Source organism: Salpingoeca rosetta (assembly GCF_000188695.1).
Source record: "Salpingoeca rosetta unplaced genomic scaffold supercont1.2, whole genome shotgun sequence".
Lineage (NCBI taxonomy): Eukaryota > Choanoflagellata > Craspedida > Salpingoecidae > Salpingoeca > Salpingoeca rosetta.
This window is the reverse complement of record NW_004754932.1, coordinates 660,213-679,336: the sequence shown is the minus strand read 5'-3', so window position 1 is coordinate 679,336 and position 19,124 is coordinate 660,213. Positions and strand designations below refer to the sequence as shown.

Genomic DNA, 19,124 nt, shown 5'->3' with positions numbered 1-19,124 from the left:
CACACACACACACACACACACACACACACACACACACACACACACACACACACACACACACACACACACACACACACACACACACACACATACACGATGCACGTTTCCAACAGGTGATTGCGGACGTGTTTGGGTGCGACGTGTATGCATCTGCACAATCAGACTCCGCCTCGCTTGGCGCAGCGTATCGCGCCAAGCACGCCGACGTGTGCAACCTCCACGGCCAGTTTGTCCCCTTCCAAAGCGCAATCCTCGACCTGGCCTGCCGGCCCAACAGCGACAGTGCGGGCAAGACTGAGGACCGCAGCCATCTACACGCCTGCGACCCTCGCAGCGCCCAGCACAAGGTCACTTCCGCTCTGCGTGTGTGTGTGTGTGTGTGTGACTTGAGATTTTATGTCTCCATGATCCCCTCCCCCCCCCCCACCCACACACACACTCTCTCTTTTGTCTCGGCAACGCTCACAACTTCTGGTTTGCGTGTATTGATGCAGATTGCCACGCCAAACATGGGCAACTTTGATGCATATACAAGCATGCTGTCAAGGTATGCATGCGCGTATTTATGCATGTATGTGCGCACAAGACGGATGCACTGTCAAACGGTGGCGACCATGGCGTGTTTGTGTGTGTCAACAGTTGTGACTGCTGCAGGCAGTGCGTGTGGCCATTGTGGTGCGGTGGCACCCATGGCGGGCGTTCCGGTGTCGTCCATCCGTGTTTGACAGACATCCTTCCTGCCCCGGTGTGTTTGATAGGTACGCGGAGCTTGAGGCCAAGGTTGTGCAAGAAGCAGCAGCAAGAGATGGCGCTTCTTGAGACCCCGCCAGGGCTGCAGGGGGACATTCGCAAAGCATGTGGAGCTGTTGTTACATTGCCCCATTCACATCGTTGTAGCGCGCACCCTGAAATGAACACGTTCATCAACAAAGAGCAATCGTCGTGAGAGCGGTAAGAGTGGCGAGGCGACGTCAACGTGTGGTCGAGATACGATGCAAAGTGGCAGAAGTTTCAGTTCAACGCATGGCACGAGATGTGAGCATACAGCGCACAACATGTGCACGCACCTTCGCTGTGGGAAGCAAAAAAAAAAAACTGCTCCAGCACAGGCCTCATGGCTAAGTGCCGTCATGCTAGAGGCATGCTATCGTTTGCGACGATTCAAAGCCGGATCATGTCATCTGCGGAGCACATCATGACAAGACGTGACTTCTGGTGAGTTGAGAACCAAGAATAGATGTGAGACAGCAGAGAAACTCACAAAGGAGACTGGTGGAAACAACAGGGAGAAAGGAGAGAGAGAGAGCTACAGCCACACAGCCGCACAGCCGCACAGCCACACGCGTGGCTGAGCATTGTTACAAGGGGAAGAAGGAAGAGAGGAGGTGTTTAGATGGAATGTTGGTGTAGTTCAAAACAACAAGATCACGAGTGCGTGAGCTGCCAACGACTGGTTGAAAGCCCACGCATCCCTTGCTGTAGTACTCTACACCAGGTGCTAGAATTTTAGTCTTGCTGCAAGTATGAGCACCCGAGTCGATTGGTTGCTTGTTGGGGGGCGCTGTGGCGCAGGACCGGCCGCTTTGCGACCAACCCAAAACACGCACACAGAACACCCCCACAACCCAACACGCATGTGTAATTCATGCAGCTGAAAAGGGCAAGGAAAGAGAAGAAAGGGGAGAGAGGGAACGATCGTAGAAAGGGGAGAGAGAGGGACGGTTGACAAGCAGGGATGGACAGAAAGAGGAAGAAGAGCAGAGCAGAACGGGGATGAAGGGGAAGGAGAGGAACAAACGACAACCAACCCATGTGCCCGTGTCGTGTTCACCGATGTGATGATGAACACCACCACCACCTTCATATCCACATCAACACACCTTCGTCTTGCTTGTTGTGAGCACGCGAGCGGATGAAACGAAAAATGGTGAATGATGGCATACGAAAAAGTGAAAATGACGCGATCGCTCGATTTTCGTCCGGCCTAGTGGCGTACGCTGCAACGAGGACACGCTTGTCGCACACAACCTGACAACAAGCACGATCGACGCAACACAACACAACCACCCGCCAGCATCTCACGACGCAGCAGCGAAGGTTGGTCTTTGCTCGCTCGCTTGCTTGCTTGCTTGCTTGCTTGCTTTTTGCCTTCTCCTGGTCCTTGGCCTGACAAAACCCAACTCCACCCCAACGTGCCCAACCAGCCAACATCCAACCTTTCCCTGACCTGACATGCGTGCTTTTGTCGCTTGTTGATACGCAGTCCTGTGCTCGCCTGGTTTTTGTTGTTGGCTGTGCAAACTCGCTCGCTCGCTCGCTCGATCGTTGCTTGCTTTTTTCTTCAGCCCTTCTTCTTCACTGTTGTTGCGAACGACTTGTTATCGCCTGCGACCCTGCAGTCAATTTCACTTGACGACACTCCACCACCCAGCACACACACACATACGCATACACTTACACACATACACACACACACATACACAAGCAAGCGAATCCTCCTCTTCCCCCTCCCCCTTTCCTTTACTCGCTCCACTCGCTCACGCTACGCGCCAACACCTTTTGTTCACACCCCCCCCCACCTCGTCAACGAACGCCGTTCAAGAACATCCCCCCCCCCCCACCTCTGTGCCGGCACCATGAAGTCTGAGTCGGCCAGCCTGGAGATTGACCTCATGTCTGAGGAAGGGACACTGATGCGGTCGCGGTCGTCCAAGACAACCGGCTCCTCGTCCTCATCGCCCGTCAATGCGAAGAAGTACCTCATCCTGGGCTACTCTGCCGTGGCCCTGGTCATCATCATCTGCGGCATTGCCGTCGGCGTCTCCCTGCACAACAGCAGCGACCCCGACGCCGCCAGCATGACCCAGATGAGCGCCACCTCCGCCTCCCTCTGTGGCATCGTCGCCCCAACTACCGAAGACTCGTCCACGCCCGTCGTCTGCTACACCCTGCACACAAACACCCCGGGCGGAAACTACCGCGTCGTCTCAAGCTCAATCACGCACGCCTGCGCCCTCTCCACCTTGGACACCGCCGTGTGCTGGGGCGCCGCCTGCGACGACGACCACCCCTCGTGCCCTGCCGAGCTCAAGGCAAGCAAGCCCGTGTGGGACCGCAGCGACGAGCAGTTCACCGCCGTCGCCGTCGGCGACTACTCCACCTGCTTCCTGCGCAAGGCTGACGGAACTGCCATGTGCCGCGGTCGCATCAGCGTGCCCGCATCCGCGGCAGCCACCGAGTTTGTCGACATCACCATCGAGAACGACGTCGCCTGCGGCCTCACCGCCACCTCCCAGCTCGTCTGCTGGGACCAGGACAACACCGTCTTCAACATCCCCGCCCTCAGCGACGGCATCCTGCAGGTCGCCGCCAGCTTCACGCCCCCAGAGCCCCCTATGATCACAGACCCCTTCCTCACCTCGGACAGCAGCGAGAGCCAGCGTCGCCGCCGCCGCCGCCGCAACATCCTCGAGCCGCAGCCGGCCACGCTCGCCGCCGAGGACCAGCGCATCGCCTGCGCCATCTCCCTCACCCACAAGCTCTACTGCATCAACCTGCAGCCGGCATCGAGCACGGCCACCCCGACCTGGTCCCGCATCCTGCGCTCCTCCACCGCCGCCGGGTTTGAGATGGTGGACGTGTACGGCGGCCGCGGCTGCGCGCTCACCCTCGCCGGCCGCATCGAGTGCTTCGAGCTTGCCTCCTACGTGGACCCGCTCCCCGCCATGCCCGCAGAGCTCGCCGACGTGCGCTTTGGTGCCGTCGATGTCACGCAGAGCGCCGCGTGCGGCCTGTCCACGGACAACAGCCTCTACTGCTGGGGCGACATCTGGACCTTTGGCCAGGTCAAGATCCCCAAGCGGCCCCTTGTGCCCTCCGGGTCCTCGGTCACGGCCCCACCCACCAGCGGCAACAACACCAGCAACGCGACGGCCGCCCCAGGCGCCTTTGAGTGCCCGAGTGGCACGCGCCGCCTCCGCGACGGATCCTGCGAGGACGTCAACGAGTGCGCTGCTGGCACGCACGCCTGCCCGCGCTTCAGCTTCTGCGAAAACACGTACGGCAGCTACGAGTGCCCCTGCTTCCCCGGCTACGCCAAGGAGAGCGCGGGCTCGGAGACGTGCGTGGACATTGACGAGTGCGCGCTGGACACGCACGACTGCCACGTCAACGCCACCTGCGTCAACTGGCGCGGCAGCTTCTGGTGCACGTGCAACATCGGCTTTGAGGGCACGGGTACGGAGTGCGTCGACATTGACGAGTGCGACCGCGACACACACAACTGCCACGAGCAGGCCACCTGCAGCAACACCATCGGCAGCTTCGACTGCACCTGCAACCAGGGCTGGGCAGGCAACGGCACCTACTGCGGCGACGTGGACGAGTGCACCATGGGCACCCACAACTGCGATGCCAACGCCGCCTGCAGCAACACCATTGGCGGCTTCAACTGCACCTGCAACGCAAACTACTACGGCAACGGCACGTTCTGCGACGCGGACCAGTGCCACTTCAACACGCACACCTGCGACGCCAACGCCTACTGCACAGACACGGTGCCCGGCTTCAACTGCACGTGCAACGACGGCTACCTCGGCGACGGGTTCACCTGCGCAGACTACGACGAGTGCACCGCCGGCACGCACAACTGCGATGCGCATGCCACGTGCTCCGACACCGTGGGCAGCTTCGACTGCACGTGCAACGTCAACTACCTCGGCAACGGCACGTACTGCGACCTTGACGAGTGCGCCGCGGGCGTCGACAACTGCCACGAGCAGGCCACCTGCACCAACACCGATCCGGGCTTCTACTGCACGTGCAACGCGGGCTGGGATGGCTCTGGCGTGAACTGCAGCGACGTGGACGAGTGCGACCTCAACACGTACAACTGCCGCGCCAACTCCTACTGCAACAACACCATCGGCAGCTACGAGTGCCCCTGCCTCGACTACTACCGCGACACGGGCCCCGCCTGCGTGGACATTGACGAGTGCGGCGAGTCCAAGGACCACTGCCCGATTGACGTTGCCTGCAGCAACACGGACGGCTACTTCTCGTGCGGGTGCAGCAACCAGGACCAGTCGTTCTCCTACCCCGCGGACGTGGACTCCTTTGTTGGCCTCACGCGCGCCAGCGGGCTGCCCGTCTTTCTCGTCTCGGGCTTCAACGCGTCGGGGTACTCGGCGCATCTGCTGTGGTGCGACGACCACGACTGCGCCAACCCGACCGTGTTTGAGTCACCGGTGCTGTTTGACGAGGCGCCGCACGCCAACATCCTCAGCGACGACACGGTCATCCTTGCCGGGCGCCGCGTCAACTCGCAGGTGCTGCTGTACCGCTGGTGCAGCGATGTCGGCTGCACGGTCACGGGCACGCACCAGGTTGACGACGCAGGCTACGGCACGCGCGTCGGCGTGGACAGCAACGACGACATTGTCATCATGACCAGCAGCGACACGGAGCTCAAGGTCATGCGCTGCGACGCGCCCGAGTGCATGTGGGGCGACCGCCTGGTGAACGCAACCAACAAGGCAAACAGCCCCTACCTGGACATGGTTCTGACGGACCAAGGCCTCCCCGTTGTGACGCACCTGGAGTCGCGCTTCCTGGGCGTGTTCACGTGCGTGGACGACCTCTGCTCCAACTTCACGGGCTCTGAGACCCTGGCCACGGACGACGGCTTCATGTCGTCGATTGTGCTGCGCACGGACGGGCGCGCGGCACTGGTGTGGCGCCAGCAGTCGAGCGGCAAACTCATGTTTGGCCTGTGCGACGACGCCGCGTGCAGCACGATTCAGACGCGCGAGCTGACCAACGGCGGGTACTTCCCCACCATTGACCTGATGGAGGGCGACTGGCTGTACCCAGGCCAGTACCCCGTCATCACCCACCTCAAATCTGTCACGGGCACACGCACAGTGCAGCTTATCAAGTGCACGTCGCTTGACTGCAGCACCAAGGATACAACCGTGCTGCAGAGCACGGGATATGGAGGCGCGTCGGGCGTCTTCTACAACCCCATCAGCCACTACCTCTACACCATGGATGAGTATGGCTCCCAGGCCGATGGCTGGCGCCTCAGCAAGCACTGCATCAACCACTAAACTTGTGTGGCACAAGTAGACTTGGCTGGCTCGTGTTATCTGTTTGATGTGTGTGTGTATGTGTGTGTGTGTGTGAAGGATGGATGGATGTCGAGAGAGAGAGAGAGAGAGCAGAGGAAGCGCAGTGAAGGGGGAGACGGAGGCGATGGAGGAGAGAGAGGAGGAGCCCCGCATGACATGACATGACAGAGAGAGAGAGAGAGAAGAGAGATGGATTGATTGGGAGCGCGAGACAGACAAGACCACAACGTCATCAGCACGGCTGGGGTTGGATCCAGGATCCAGGGCAAGAAGGGTGTCACATCATGTCACACATGTCGCAACTTGCCGGCAAACGCAGGCAGACGAGTTGTGGCACCCGGCAGCTGCTATGCAGCCACTCTCCACTTCAGCCCACAGCAACTGCACTGCTTGATGTGATTGTCGGTGACGTTGCAACCTTGAAACGCATGACCATGATTTGTTACAAGACAGTTGTGTGTGTTGGCGCTTGTGTGTTGGTTGCTTACATTGCTTGCATGTTCCTCGACTTGCATATGTGTGCGTGTGTGTATCTGCCTGTTCTCTCATTTCAATTACTGGGCGTTCTGTCTGTGTGCGTGTGTGTGTATTGGAGTGCACGGGTGGATGGGAAGAAGGCGTCTCTTTCTTCGTTCAAATAAACTCCTCGACAACAACAAGCACAGCAAGGTCGCACGGCTTTGAGAGGTGAGCTGAGGGAAGAGCGAAGCGAGCCAAGGGGGGGGGGTGTCATCAAACACTCAAACAATCTGGCTGGGTGAAGCAATCGTCTTATTTTGATGTGACACACAAACAAACCAACAACGCTGACAACAACGATGACGGATGATGAGGACAGGAGCAACGAGTGCGTGGTGTGTGGCTTGGATGAGGATGTGGCCGTCGTCCCAAAGTGTCACCATGGCATCTGCAAAGAGTGCCTTCGCATGCACGCCAAGTCGTGCATGGATACCAGGCGCCTGCCCGTTCAATGGTGCGTCTTTGTGTGTGTGTGTGTGTGTGTGTGTGTGTGTGTGTGTGTGTGTGTGTGTGTGTGTGTGTGTGTGTGTGTGTGTGTGTGTGTGTGTGTGTGTGTGTGTGTGTGTGTGTGTGTGTGTGTGTGTGTGTGTGTGTGTGTGTGTGTGTGTGTGTGTGTGTGTGTGTGTGTGTGCGTGTGTCGTGTGTGTGTGTGTGTGTGTGTGTGTGTGTGTGTGAATGTGGGTACGCTTGCTCCACTGTGCATGTGTTTCCATCTCTCTCCCCCCCCCCACCTCTGTTCCGCCCCTCCACAGTTCTCCCCTTTTCCTTCCGCTTATCCCCCTGCGTTGCTTTCATCCAATTCGCTGACCTTTGATGGGCAGACATGCACCACAGTCCCTTCGCTGCCACATCTCACTCACCGATCCGTGTTCGCTTGTCACGTTTTCACGCAGCGCGGCGTGCACGGAAGATGTGCCCCTGAACATGGTGCTTGATGCGCTGCCGCCTGAGGAGCAAGATCAGTTGAGCACGGCCATGCTGCGCGCAGCGCTGGAGAAGGACCCGCAGGTCAGGTTCTGCCCCGCACCGGACTGTGGCTACGCCGTATTCCTTGGCGAAGACATGACCTTGTGCCCCTACGCCAGCTGTGACAGGTGCGGGACAGCTTTCTGCACGCGCTGCAAGCACAAAGCACACGGCCGAAACCCGTGTGTCCTCACCGACTTGCCACCCAACACAAAGCCGTGTCCAAAGTGCTTCGCCCCCATCGAGAAGGCGCAGGACGGCTCCTGCAACCACGTCCGCTGCTACGTGTGCAAGTGAGACGGTGGTTGTGTGTGTGTGTCTGTGCGTGCGTGTGTCTGTGAGTGTGTGTGTGTGTGTGCGTGTGTGTGTGTGTGTGTGTCTGTGTGTGTATGTGTGTGTATGTGTGTGCATGTGTGTGCACATGACTATAGTTTGGCTGCGTGCCTCCCCTCTGGGCACTCCCCACCATGACTTTGCCCTCGCGTGTCGACACACACACACACACACACACACACACACACACACACACACACACACACCATCGACACAAACACGCGCGTACATCAAGGACGGACTTTTGCTGGCTGTGCTTGAAGCCGTTGAGCCAGATGGACACCATCAACCATTACGTGGGCATGACCGGCTGTACCATGTTTGGATCCAAGCCCTGGAGCGAGGGCAAGCGGTTGGCCGTGCACCGGAGCAGCCCGCTGTGGGTTCCGTTTGCCATTGGCCTCGGTGCCGTCGCCGTGCCGCTGATGAGCCTCTCCCTCCCTGTTGTTGCTGCAAAGGAGGCCTACAAGGACAACCAAGAAGCAAGCAAAGCTCGCAGGTTGGTGTGTGTGTGTATGTGTGTGTACATGTGTGATTGAATGAGTGTATGTGTGTGCGTGTGTGTATGTATGTGCGTGTGTACATGTGTGGCGTATCTGTGTGTTGCCATCACGGTCATTCACATCGATGACACTCACGTGGCATCCGCACCCGCACACACACACACACACACACACACACACACACACACACACACACACACACACACACACACACACACACACACACACACACACACACACACACACACGCTGCTGTCGAACAGGGTTTGGCGAGGGTTCAAAAGCGGCATCGGCACTCTGTTGATTGGCACACCGGTGAGCAGACGCGATCGTGCGCATTGCGTGCGTGCGTGCATGCAGGACACGATCACTTGCTGTTTGTAACCTTACCGTTCGGCTTTCCTGGCTTTAACACACGCCACGCCACGAACATGTGCCCCTGCCCCGATGACCGCGTTTTGCTTTGTTTTTCTGTTCAGATCCTGGCTGTCGCATACACAGTCGTGGCCCTGAAGGGCGCTTGGTTCGCATACGTCAAGATGCCGTGTCGCGAGGTGAGGTGTTGCTTGTGATGACGACCTTCAGATGAACATTTCAGCTTGCCATGCGCCCCGCTAGTCAGTCACACGCACACACACACACTCACTCACTCACTCACTCACTCACTCACTCACTCACTCACTCACTCACTCACACCCACTCACTCACTCACACGCACACGCATGTGAAGGTGCACAGCTGCTGCCGATCAGGACGGCCTCCTTCAGGCGTGGTGGATCTCACACCACAGAGCGCGTTACCCTCAGGCCACCGCCTCGCCTCTGATTCCGCTGCATGACACTGTGACAGGCTGTTTGTGCGTGGAAAATGGACGATAAATGATTATGCATCTGCTCCATGCATTTGACTGAGCGCTTCAAACATGTGTTGTTGCTCCTTGCTGCCTTGTCATTTGTGCTGCTTTGTTACACTTCGCTCCTGTTGCCTTTTTCCTTGCCCTGCCCTTGTCTTGTCTCTTGCTCTGTCTCTTGCCTTGATCTACGTTTCCCGTGACAATTAAACGACCTGCTGCCATACCACAGACAGAGCTTACTGGTCAAACCACCGCGTACACCCATTTTGGCGGGAAAATCAAAACACAAAATCAAGCAAGCACCTCCACGATGAAACAGAGGGTGCGCCTGTTGTGGCGCTCACACACACACACACGCACACACACACACACACACACACACACACACACACACACACACACACACACACACACACACACACACACACACACACACACAGCAGAGAACTGCTTGGCCTTGAGTTCCGGGTGAGATGAGCCAGCGCGGGAATACAGGTGGCGAGGAGCCTGCTCACGAAGAGGGGTTGCCACCAAGACAGCGGCCACGATTGGGCAGCCCAACCAGCGACGGACACACCGCCACCGAACAAGATGAAGAGCAGGTTGGATTGCTGATGCTCATCGTATGTTTGTGTGGGTGTGTATGTGTCTGTGTGTGATGTGTGTGTGTGCGTCGCCTCTCTGTCTCTCTCTGTCTCTCTCTGTCTCTCTCTGTCTCTCTCTCTCTCTCTCTGTCTCTGTCTCTCTCTGACTCTCTCTGTCTCTCTCTGACTCTCTCCGTCTCTCTCTGTCTCTCCCTGTCTCTCTGTCTCTCTCTCTATCTCTCACAGCAAGAATACCTGCATGCCTCCCACCTCCACTGCGCACAACCATGCTACTGTACACGCCTGTACAGGTCGCCATGAGCCTGTGCTATCAGGGACACATGTTTGGGTTTGCGGCGTATAGTGCGAGGACGGCCATTCTTGAAGCTTACCACGACAAGCTCGACGACGTGCACTGGACCAACGTCAGGTCCATGATTCAGAACAAGAAGCCGACCGTACTTCTGGTCCACGCGTCCATCGAAGCAAAGATCAAAGAGCTGCTCAAAGAGCTGCGCACAGGTGTGATGCTGCTATTCATGTGAAGTGGTTACCCACATTGGCATTTGTTCTCGATTCACTTGATGACGACACTGCTGAATCGACAGCAGCATCCTCGCACAAGACTGCCACATGCATGTTGCGCAAATTACCAACACACACACACCACCCCCCCCCCACACACACACACCCACGCACGCACGCACGCACGCACAAATGATGTACCGATGCAATTGATGCATAGGTGTGGCGCCGGAGGTGATTCGCTTACCAAAGGCAGTATTTGATCACACAAGTGCGGTGCAGCGTGTGGCACAGCTGAAGCTGCCGGAGCTGCAAGACTCGCGCCTGTCTGACACCCACCGCCACCTCTACTTTTCGTTTCTGCAAGGCGACGATACCCTCATGGCGCGCGCTCTTGGTGCCCTCGTGCACCACATTGAGCGAACGCGCTTTGGCGTCGAACTCGATCCCACGGACACCCCAGTCCCCATCGTCACCCTTCAACTCATGGCCCAGTATGTGTGTGTGTGTGTGTGTTTGTGCTTGTATGTGTGTGTATGTGTATTGTGTGCGTGTGAGTGTGCAATTTGGTGTAGTGTGTGTGAATGTGTGTATTCATGGTCTGTCTGTCCTGTGTTGCTGTGATGATGCTCGGTTCGATACTTTCGTGTGTGCACGTGACCCGTTTCCTATGTGACATGCTACCCTTTCGATTGACACGCACCCGCAGGCCAGACTGTATGTTGATCGACGCAGACTCCCTCACGTGCGTCCCCCAGTGAGCCATGAGACTGCCCGCTACCATCGTTTGCTTCGGTTGCTTTGCAAACGCTCTCTTTCACACACACACACACACACACAACACACACAATCAGTCTTGCTCGTACATACGTTCACACCTCATGCCCCTGATCAAACGCATTTACCTCTGTTGTCCTGTGCATGCCTACGTAGGTCACTTGGCGTGTTCAACCGCGAACCACACCCATCGAGCTTCAAGGCGGGTGGCTTCAAGGAAGGGCTGTCACTCTACGGGATTCTGAACAGCACAAAGGTGAGATATCCATGCCCATTGCTGTTTCATGTGGAGTTGGCTTGATCTGCTCAGCACTGCTCAGCAGCCTCGCGATGCTTCACCGCCGTACATCATGTGTGCATGTGCACGTTGCGTCGGCGTTGTGCTGGCGAGCACACTCACTTTCAACACCACAATCTCAAACATCCACAGACAGCAGCGGGTGCAAGGTGCCTCAGACGATGGCTGCAACAGCCGTCCACCAGCGCTGATGAAATTGAGCGCCGTCAGGTTAGATAGTGCCACGTGCGTGCGTGGAATGACGTGGAATCGCACGAAGCCCACCCTTGTCACTTCAGGGTACTCTCAAACACACTCAACACACATACACGTGCGCAATGGCCAGTCTCCTCACCGATGCCATCCGCGTTGGACTGTTGTATGCCGCGTGTGTGCGCGCGCGCGTGTGTGTGTGCTTGTGTGTGCGTGCGTGCGTGTGTGTGTGTGTGTGCGTGTGTGCATGTGTGCGTGTGTGTGCATGTGTGTGTGTGTGTGCATGTGTGTGTGTGAAGGAGGTGGTGGGATACATGGCCAATGCTGCAAACACAGAACTCCTGCAACACATGCGACGCGAGCTTGCGCGTGTTCGCCCTGTCCAGGTACGTCGCTTAGCCCTTACCCTGTTTCGTGCTGTGGTGCCTGTGCTTGGTCCATACTGCATTGCTTGGAAGAGACATGATACAGCCAGCCAGGAAGCACAGTTCTAAGTTACATGCGTGTGTCGACGAAGGAGAGGAGAGTGCGCACCTTCAGATGCACGCAGCTCTCATCTTATGTGCACGTTGTTGGGTTCGTCCCTCTTCTCTTCTCAACGCCACCTCTGCCCACCTACCACCAGCCCATTCTTCGGAGGCTTCGAATGCAATACCCAAAGCTGCAAGACTGGACAACACTGCGCACGGTATGCAAACACTGCGCTGCGAGCACACCACACTCTGAGCTTCGTTTGCATGTGCTTGTCGGCATTGTTGGTGCTTGTTGAGCACTGCGCTGCCTTACTTCTTTCCTTGACAACGGCAGACCTGTCTTCACGCTATGAACCTGAAAGGACTCTGTCAGAAACATCGCCGCGTCAGAAAGTTGGACGAGGTGGGCCAATCCATTCTGATGTTCCGCGCTGCGTTTGGCATGGTCGTACATGCTCGGCTGTGTTGCTGTATTGTTGAATACCATCTGTGTCACAAGGAGGAAGCGTATGTGCTAGTACGTGCATGTACACTCCTCACAGCACCCAATGCAAATCGACTTGGGTCATTCCACATGCTTGTCATGCTCTTCGCGCAGGTGTTCGAGAGCCTGGCTGACGGCATTGGTGACATTGCAGAGGCCATCGCCGCCATTGTGAGTCATAACGAGGAGGAAGAAAAGGTCTAGAGCGACATGGGGAAGAGGAGGAGCAGGAGGTGGAGTAGGAGCAGGAGCAGGAGCAGGAGCAGGAGCAGGAGCAGGAGCAGGAGCAGGAGCAGGAGCAGGAGCAGGAGCAGGAGCAGGAGGAGGGATTGTCGTCGTTGTGTGTGGTCCTTCCTTTCTTTGCAACTCCCTCCTACCCATGTACTGCATGCGACACAGTTTGACGAAGAAGCAAGCAAAGAGCAAGACCGATTCATCGTGCGGCCTCTCATCAGCCCGGAGCTGGACGAAAGTGCGTTTGGTGACAAGTCTACATTTACTTGCTTGCTTGTTTGGTTAGACTTACATGACTTCTTGTGATGGTTTGGCGTGTCAAATCCCACAAGATGAATCCGCTCTGGTGCAACAACCGCTGGCTCGACTGCCTTTGCCGTGGTTACTCACCTGTACTTCGACGTCACAACACATCACCGCTTGTAATATGTGTGCTGTGCACAGAAAAGCGCCAGTTCAACAACCTGGTGAGAACAACACATTGTGTGTGTTGGTGTGTTGGTGTTGGTATGTGTGCGTGAGTGTATGTACGAGCAACGAGCGGTGCTAGGTCTTCACACACATGTGCACACGCACACATGACACACTTACACACACATACACGTACGCACACACCCTGTCCCTCACTCGCTCTCACTCGCTCACACACACACACCCTCACTCGCTCTCTCTCTCTCACATACTCCCGCTTTGCTAGCCCGACTTCCTGACAGCCATCGCCCAGGAGGAGATGCACAACATGCCGCCTGGTATTGCAGAGTATTCCGTTGTCTATCTGCCTCAGGTGAGTCACAACCAAGGGAAAGAGAGAGAGAGAAGAAGAAGAGAAGAAGAAGGCGGTGCTGTTTGATCACATGGAAAGCACATCAGTTGTTTGCTCCAAGGACAACACATTAGCGGGGGCAGTCGTAGTTACATGACACTCAAGAGCGACAGTACGCTGCCTTGCATCCCATGCAATATGTCCTGTGAAACTCTGCTCACCCTAATTCGCTTGTGCATGTTTCTATTTGCGCTTCGCTGTCTTGTTGATATGGTTCAGCTTGGCTTTCTCATTTCCGCGACCCTGGACGCCGAGAGACAGGGCGATCCCACCTTGGACGGCCTCGAGTTCATGGTGCGAAGAAGGTGGCCGGTGGTATGGTGTGGTGGACTTCAAAGTGGTCTGCTGTGCGTCAGGGTGTAGCCCCCCCCTTGACCATTGAGAGTGTAGTGGAGAATCGCCAGCTTCCCTTGCTCTTGGATACAACACCTCACCACGCGTCGTGCGGGTCGTATTGTGTGGTTGAGTGCAGTTTCTGTCGGACGGGCGCCACTTCTTCAAGAACCCTCGCATGCGGCACCTTGACAATGTTGTTGGCGACACGCAGTGCGACATTACAGGTGGGGCATTGTTGTGTACTTGTACTTAGTGAACTCAGTTGAACATCACGCCCGCAGGCCACTATGTGACAACGTTCTGACGGCCCAAAGACGCCACTGCCACAGCAACTACATACCTTCACATACCACCACCACCACCACCACAACCACCACCACCACCACCACCACTACCACCACCACCACCACCACCACCACCACCACATCAACACACCACGCCCCACACACGGCAGACATGGAGAACAGCCTGATGGTGCGACTGCAGGAGAGAATCCTTGACTACACAGCCCAGCTGCTTCGCGTGCATGATGCAGTTGCAGAGCTGGATTGGTGAGACAATGCAGTGCACTGTGGTGGAGGAGGAGGCGGCGGAAGGCAGCGAATGTGCTCTGCTTGCGTGTGGGCACATGATTGTGGAAGGAGCATTGATCATTGACTCATGTTGTGTCATTCTATGGTTGCTTTGATCGGTTTGTACGCGTGTATCACGGACCGTAGCCTGTTGTCCATGTCGCTCGCAGCTGTTGAGTTCAGCTGGGTTCAGCCAGGCGTGCGGCATGGCAAAGGCATTTCCATCCACGCTGGCCGGTGAGTTGGTGTGAGAGATGAGTGGGAGTCCGAGTGCCTCTCTGCATCTCCCTGCGCACGCATGACCGCATATGTGCGTGCAAGTGCGCAGGCGCGTGCCTGCCTGCCTGAGCTTGAAGGAAGCCTTGTAATGTTGGAGTTTGTTACATTGTGTAGTGAGGTGTTCCAGCCTTTTTGTTTGTTTGAACACATGACCACCATTGCACAAACATTGTTGTGTTTGTCAGACATCCGCTGCAGGAGCTGTGTGTTTCACCATTCATCCCAAACCACACTCGGCTGGCCATTGACGATGAACCACATGCCATGCTCCTCACTGGGCCCAACGGCAGCGGCAAGGTAAGCCGATACTGGTAAATGTGCTAATGTGGTTTGATTCGTGGAGGGGGCGGTGGCTTTGTTTGTCGTGGCGATATAGCGAACCGACACGGCCTCCTGTTTACCTGCCTCTCGCACGACAGTACTCTCAACCCATGGTGTGTGTATGTGTGCTGGCATGCGTGCTTGCGTGCGTGCTTGGATGCGAATGTGAGCAGTCCATCTACCTTAAGCAGATTGGGCTTATTGTCGTCTTGGCTCAAGTTGGGAGGTGAGGATGGCAGTGTCATGCATGATTTGTTCCAATCAATCCCATGATGCTGGCTTTTGTTGCCTTGTGCACCCGTAGCACTTTGTCTGTTTCGATGCGCTCATCCCACAAACCTTTGGACCTCTGCTGTAGCTTTGTGCCTGCCGAGTCTGCTGTGATTGGGATTGTAGATCGACTCTTCACCCGCATTCAAACGCGCGAATCCGTGAGCACAGGAGCACCACACTACAGGGTGTTTGTGGTGTGCATGTGTGCTCGTGTGTGTGTGCATGTGGGATGCGTGTGTCATAGTGTGCCGAGCGTCTCCGTGCTACGACCACTCTACAACTGCTTGTGTATGTGTGTGCACGTGTTAATGGGGAACACGTTTGGTTCCTTTCGTGCTTTCTCGATTGCAGGTGTCGCTGGACATGTCAACATTTCTCATTGACACCAACCAAGTGGCCACGGCGCTCAAATATGCGAGTCCATACAGCCTTGTCCTCATTGACGAATACGGCAAGGTGAACGCAAATGCACGCATGTGTGTTTGTCGTGTGTGTGTGTGATGTGGTGTGTGTGGTGTGGTGTGGTGTGTGTGGTGTGGTGTGTGTGTGTGTGTGTGTGTGTGTGTGTGTGTGTGTGTGTGTGTGTGTGTGTGTGTGTGGTGAGTTGAACGGTGCCGCGAGGGACAGTTGGAGAACATTTCATGATGAGAGTCAGGAGAGTGGGTTGTTGGGTGGTTGTGGGTGCGTTGAGCACCGGGTGCTTCAGAGTGCATGGCATTGAATCTGGTGCCGCCGTCACTCCACTTGGTCCAATTTCACTGCGTTGTACATGGCGCACTGTAGGGGACAACCAAGGAGGATGGTGTCGCACTCGCTGTCAGCACCATCAAGCATTTGATGGAGCGGCCGGCCCTGGATCCGCCCATGCTGGTGTTTACGACGCATTTTCTCGACATTCCCAAGCAGCAGCTGGTTGCGGAGTCTGCGCACTTGCGCTACTTTCGCATGGCCTCGCTCGATCAAGCACAGCACCAGGATGACGATGACACCGCCGACATTGTCCTTCTCTACCAGGTTGTGCATGTGTGCGTGTGTGTTGGTGTGTGTGTGCGCGTGTGTGTTGGGTGTGTGTGTGTGTGGACGTGTGTGTGTGTGGATGGATGTGTGTGTGTGTGTATGGACGTGTACGTGTGTGTGTGTGTGGACGTGTGCGTGATCAAGTGTGGACGGTGATTGTGCAGGCAAGCCACACTATCCTCCTCTGTTGCGTGACGCTCTGGTACATTTCTTCTGCTGTCAGGTGCAACCTGGGGTGTCAGGCAGCTCGCACGCCCTTCGCGTCGCAGCGCAGGCGGAGCTTCCGATCGACGTCATCGAACGTGCACAGCAGGTGCGTGTGTCTGTTGGAACAGGTGCACGCACAGGTGCACGCACAGGTGCACGCACAGGTGCACGCACAGGTGCACGCACAGGTGCACGCACAGGTGCACGCACAGTCGCATACACACACACACACACACACACACACACACACACACACACACACACACACACACACACACACACACACACACACACACACACACACACACACACACACACACACACAGGTCTCTGAGGCGATGCACAGGAACCTACCCATCGCTCCGCTGCAGTCCATGGCTGCGAAGCAGGATCTTGCTGCGTGTCAACGCGTGTGTGAGGCGTTTCTGGCACTGGATCTCAAATCCGCGACACTCCAAGCGGACTTGAAACGCATTTGCGCTGCGAGCCGTGCTGTGTGAGACGGGCCCAAGCAACAGCCTTCAACAATAAAAATTGTGAAAAATCTGTCTGTTTGGCAACCAAACAACCCCATCATCATCACCAAAGACGCGCACACCACAACCAACCAAGCACACTCTCCACAACAGCCCATTCAACAGCAACAACAACAGCAACAACAACAGCAACAACAACAGCAACAACAACAGCAACAACAACAGCAACAACATCAGCACATCCACCCTTGCTCCAGCCATGGAGGAAAGCATCTACAACTTGATCCCGCGGGAGGAAGTGGCGCCGCCAAAGCAAAAGCGGTGTGTGTCGTGTGGGTGTCGTGTTCGTGTGATGGTGATGGGTGAAACAGCACTTGAGTTGTGTGTGTGTTGGCTGTCGATTGCGTGCAATCATGTGCTTGGTGATGGATGATCTCTGGTATGATATCTGGTGCGTGTAGACTCACCGCCTTGGACGCTTTGCGTCAATATGTGTGCGCGCGCGTTACCTGGGTGCTGGTACAGCTATGTTTCACAGCATGCCAACAAGGCGCGGCAGGAGTACAAGTCAAAGAAGGAGGCTGGGCGGACCATGGTGAGGCATCTTCTTACCTTTGCACTGCAACGCAGTGCGCTTGCAGTTTGATGCTTCCAAGTCTGCTGGTGAAATAGGTCTTGTACAGTCGCGGGTGCGTGTCTCACCTCAAATGTGCTCACGAATGCTTGTGGTGTTGTGGTGCTGTGTTGGCTGTGTTGCTGTGTTGTTTTGTTCGCATGCTTGCACGTTGCCAGGGCCCGCCGGCAGTCCAGGCAGGCGACACATCGAGGTTCTTGAAGCGCGGCGAGGGCAAGGGCGGTGGCCGCGTGCAGCGTGCGGCACCGCAGAAGCGCGAACAGGCAAAGAAGCCAAAACCGCGCGTGCCAAAGGCGACGGAGAAGCCGCCCATGGGCCTCCGCACCAAGAAGGACTTTATCAAGGATAACGCTGTCAAGACCATGACCACACAGCCGCCAAGGACAAAGCCAATGAGTGAGTGTGTACATATTGTGTGTGTGAGTGTGTACATATTGTGTGTGTGTGTATGTGTGTGTGTGATCGTGTGATTGCGATCATGTGTGGTTTACATAGCAAATACGTGCGTTTGTTTTGGCGCTGCACCATGCACTCAATGTCTCTCACCCCCCCCCCCCCAAACACACACACACACACACACACATCTACGTTGTAGTGCTGGATACGGCGGCAGGCAAAGGGCAGAAGATGGACTTGGAGGAGAGCGGGCTGGTGCCAAAGTACACGAAGAAGAAGACGTTTGGCAAGACACCTGCATATTTGACCAAGCGCAGGGAAGAGGAGGATCGTGCGCAAGCAGAATACGAGGAGTATGTCCGCGCCATGCAACAGCAAGGCGCATACTATGAGGTGCGTGCGTGTGAATGTGTGTTTATGAGCATGTGTGTATATGATTGAGAGTATGTGTGCGTGAGCACGCGTGTGGGTGCACTCTCGGGTAAAGTGCGCTCGTGTGCGTGCGTGAGTGTTCGTATTTGTTTGTTGTTTGTTTTGGTTCGCGTTGATGAGGACTCCTGTTGCCCTTTTGCCCGGCTTTACTCATCACTCAACTGCCCACGCGTGCACCCCCCCCCCTTGCGTCTGTCGATATATATCACCGCAGGTCTCACAGCAAGAGCGCGACGAGCTGCTGCACGGGCTGAAGACCAACTGGGAACAGCTGCATAAGGAGTATCAGGGCCTGTCTGTGATTGCGGACACGGCGCCAAAGCGCCAGCGCCGCAACGACATGGAGGCGCGCCTTGCGCAGCTTGAGGCCGACATTGCCAAGATTGAACGCCACTCCACCATCCTCGTCGCACAGTAGTTACAACGCCCCCAGACCCGTGTTTGTGTCTATTTGTGTGTGTGTGTGTGTGTGTGTGTGTGTGTGTGTGC

The 19,124-nt window shown here is 56.3% G+C and overlaps 5 protein-coding genes across 5 annotated transcripts in view; all 5 read left to right on the top strand.

The window, feature by feature from the left end:
- PTSG_13234 (uncharacterized protein) overlaps positions 1-932 on the top strand; it is a gene marked incomplete at its 5' end in the record, with an annotated part of 8,491 nt that extends 7,559 nt beyond the window's left edge. Inside the window, 3 exons of the mRNA XM_004998139.1 lie at positions 114-347; positions 495-547; positions 759-932. Coding sequence (XP_004998196.1) covers positions 114-347; positions 495-547; positions 759-819 — 348 coding nt within the window. The 3' untranslated portion in view covers positions 820-932. The remainder of the gene's footprint in view (positions 1-113; positions 348-494; positions 548-758) is intronic.
- Positions 933-2,036: 1,104 nt separating this feature from the next.
- Positions 2,037-6,787, top strand: PTSG_00729 (fibulin-2). The gene is made up of 3 exons (XM_004998138.1): positions 2,037-2,097; positions 2,603-4,295; positions 4,782-6,787. Exons 2-3 carry the CDS (start codon positions 2,637-2,639, stop codon positions 6,105-6,107), a joined length of 2,985 nt encoding a protein of 994 aa, XP_004998195.1. The 5' UTR covers positions 2,037-2,097; positions 2,603-2,636; the 3' UTR covers positions 6,108-6,787.
- A 92-nt stretch (positions 6,788-6,879) lies between these two features.
- On the top strand, positions 6,880-9,525 carry PTSG_00728 (uncharacterized protein). Its single transcript, XM_004998137.1, has 6 exons — positions 6,880-7,101; positions 7,541-7,906; positions 8,182-8,445; positions 8,713-8,764; positions 8,929-9,003; positions 9,180-9,525. The coding sequence occupies exons 1-6, from the start codon at positions 6,947-6,949 to the stop codon at positions 9,285-9,287; spliced, it is 1,020 nt and encodes a 339-aa protein (XP_004998194.1). The 5' UTR covers positions 6,880-6,946; the 3' UTR covers positions 9,288-9,525.
- Positions 9,526-9,775: 250 nt separating this feature from the next.
- On the top strand, positions 9,776-17,261 carry PTSG_11634 (uncharacterized protein; the record flags this gene model as incomplete). The annotated part of the gene is made up of 24 exons (XM_004998136.1): positions 9,776-9,925; positions 10,198-10,408; positions 10,632-10,905; positions 11,121-11,168; positions 11,345-11,444; positions 11,619-11,696; positions 11,978-12,064; positions 12,304-12,366; positions 12,486-12,599; positions 12,750-12,833; positions 13,035-13,107; positions 13,314-13,336; positions 13,567-13,653; positions 13,912-13,986; positions 14,165-14,252; positions 14,483-14,579; positions 14,748-14,837; positions 15,065-15,176; positions 15,374-15,426; positions 15,559-15,631; positions 15,825-15,929; positions 16,257-16,487; positions 16,714-16,803; positions 17,024-17,261. The coding sequence occupies 24 exons, from the start codon at positions 9,776-9,778 to the stop codon at positions 17,195-17,197; spliced, it is 2,580 nt and encodes an 859-aa protein (XP_004998193.1). The 3' UTR covers positions 17,198-17,261.
- A 171-nt stretch (positions 17,262-17,432) lies between these two features.
- PTSG_00725 (uncharacterized protein) lies at positions 17,433-19,053 on the top strand (the record flags this gene model as incomplete). The annotated part of the gene is made up of 5 exons (XM_004998135.1): positions 17,433-17,494; positions 17,699-17,768; positions 17,966-18,203; positions 18,403-18,596; positions 18,850-19,053. The coding sequence occupies 5 exons, from the start codon at positions 17,433-17,435 to the stop codon at positions 19,051-19,053; spliced, it is 768 nt and encodes a 255-aa protein (XP_004998192.1).
- Between the last annotated feature and the right edge of the window lie 71 nt (positions 19,054-19,124).

What these genes read in the sequence shown, in the direction of transcription:
- PTSG_00729 (XM_004998138.1), top strand. Translation starts at nt 2,637, where the DNA reads ATGAAGTCTGAGTCGGCCAGCCTGGAGATTGACCTCATGTCTGAGGAA. An exon ending in CACACAACTGCCACGAGCAG is followed by an intron (nt 4,296 to 4,781) that starts GCCACCTGCAGC and finishes TGCCACGAGCAG; the next exon opens with GCCACCTGCACCAACACCGA.
- PTSG_00728 (XM_004998137.1), top strand. Translation starts at nt 6,947, where the DNA reads ATGACGGATGATGAGGACAGGAGCAACGAGTGCGTGGTGTGTGGCTTG. An exon ending in GTCCGCTGCTACGTGTGCAA is followed by an intron (nt 7,907 to 8,181) that starts GTGAGACGGTGG and finishes GCGTACATCAAG; the next exon opens with GACGGACTTTTGCTGGCTGT. An exon ending in GAAGCAAGCAAAGCTCGCAG is followed by an intron (nt 8,446 to 8,712) that starts GTTGGTGTGTGT and finishes GCTGTCGAACAG; the next exon opens with GGTTTGGCGAGGGTTCAAAA.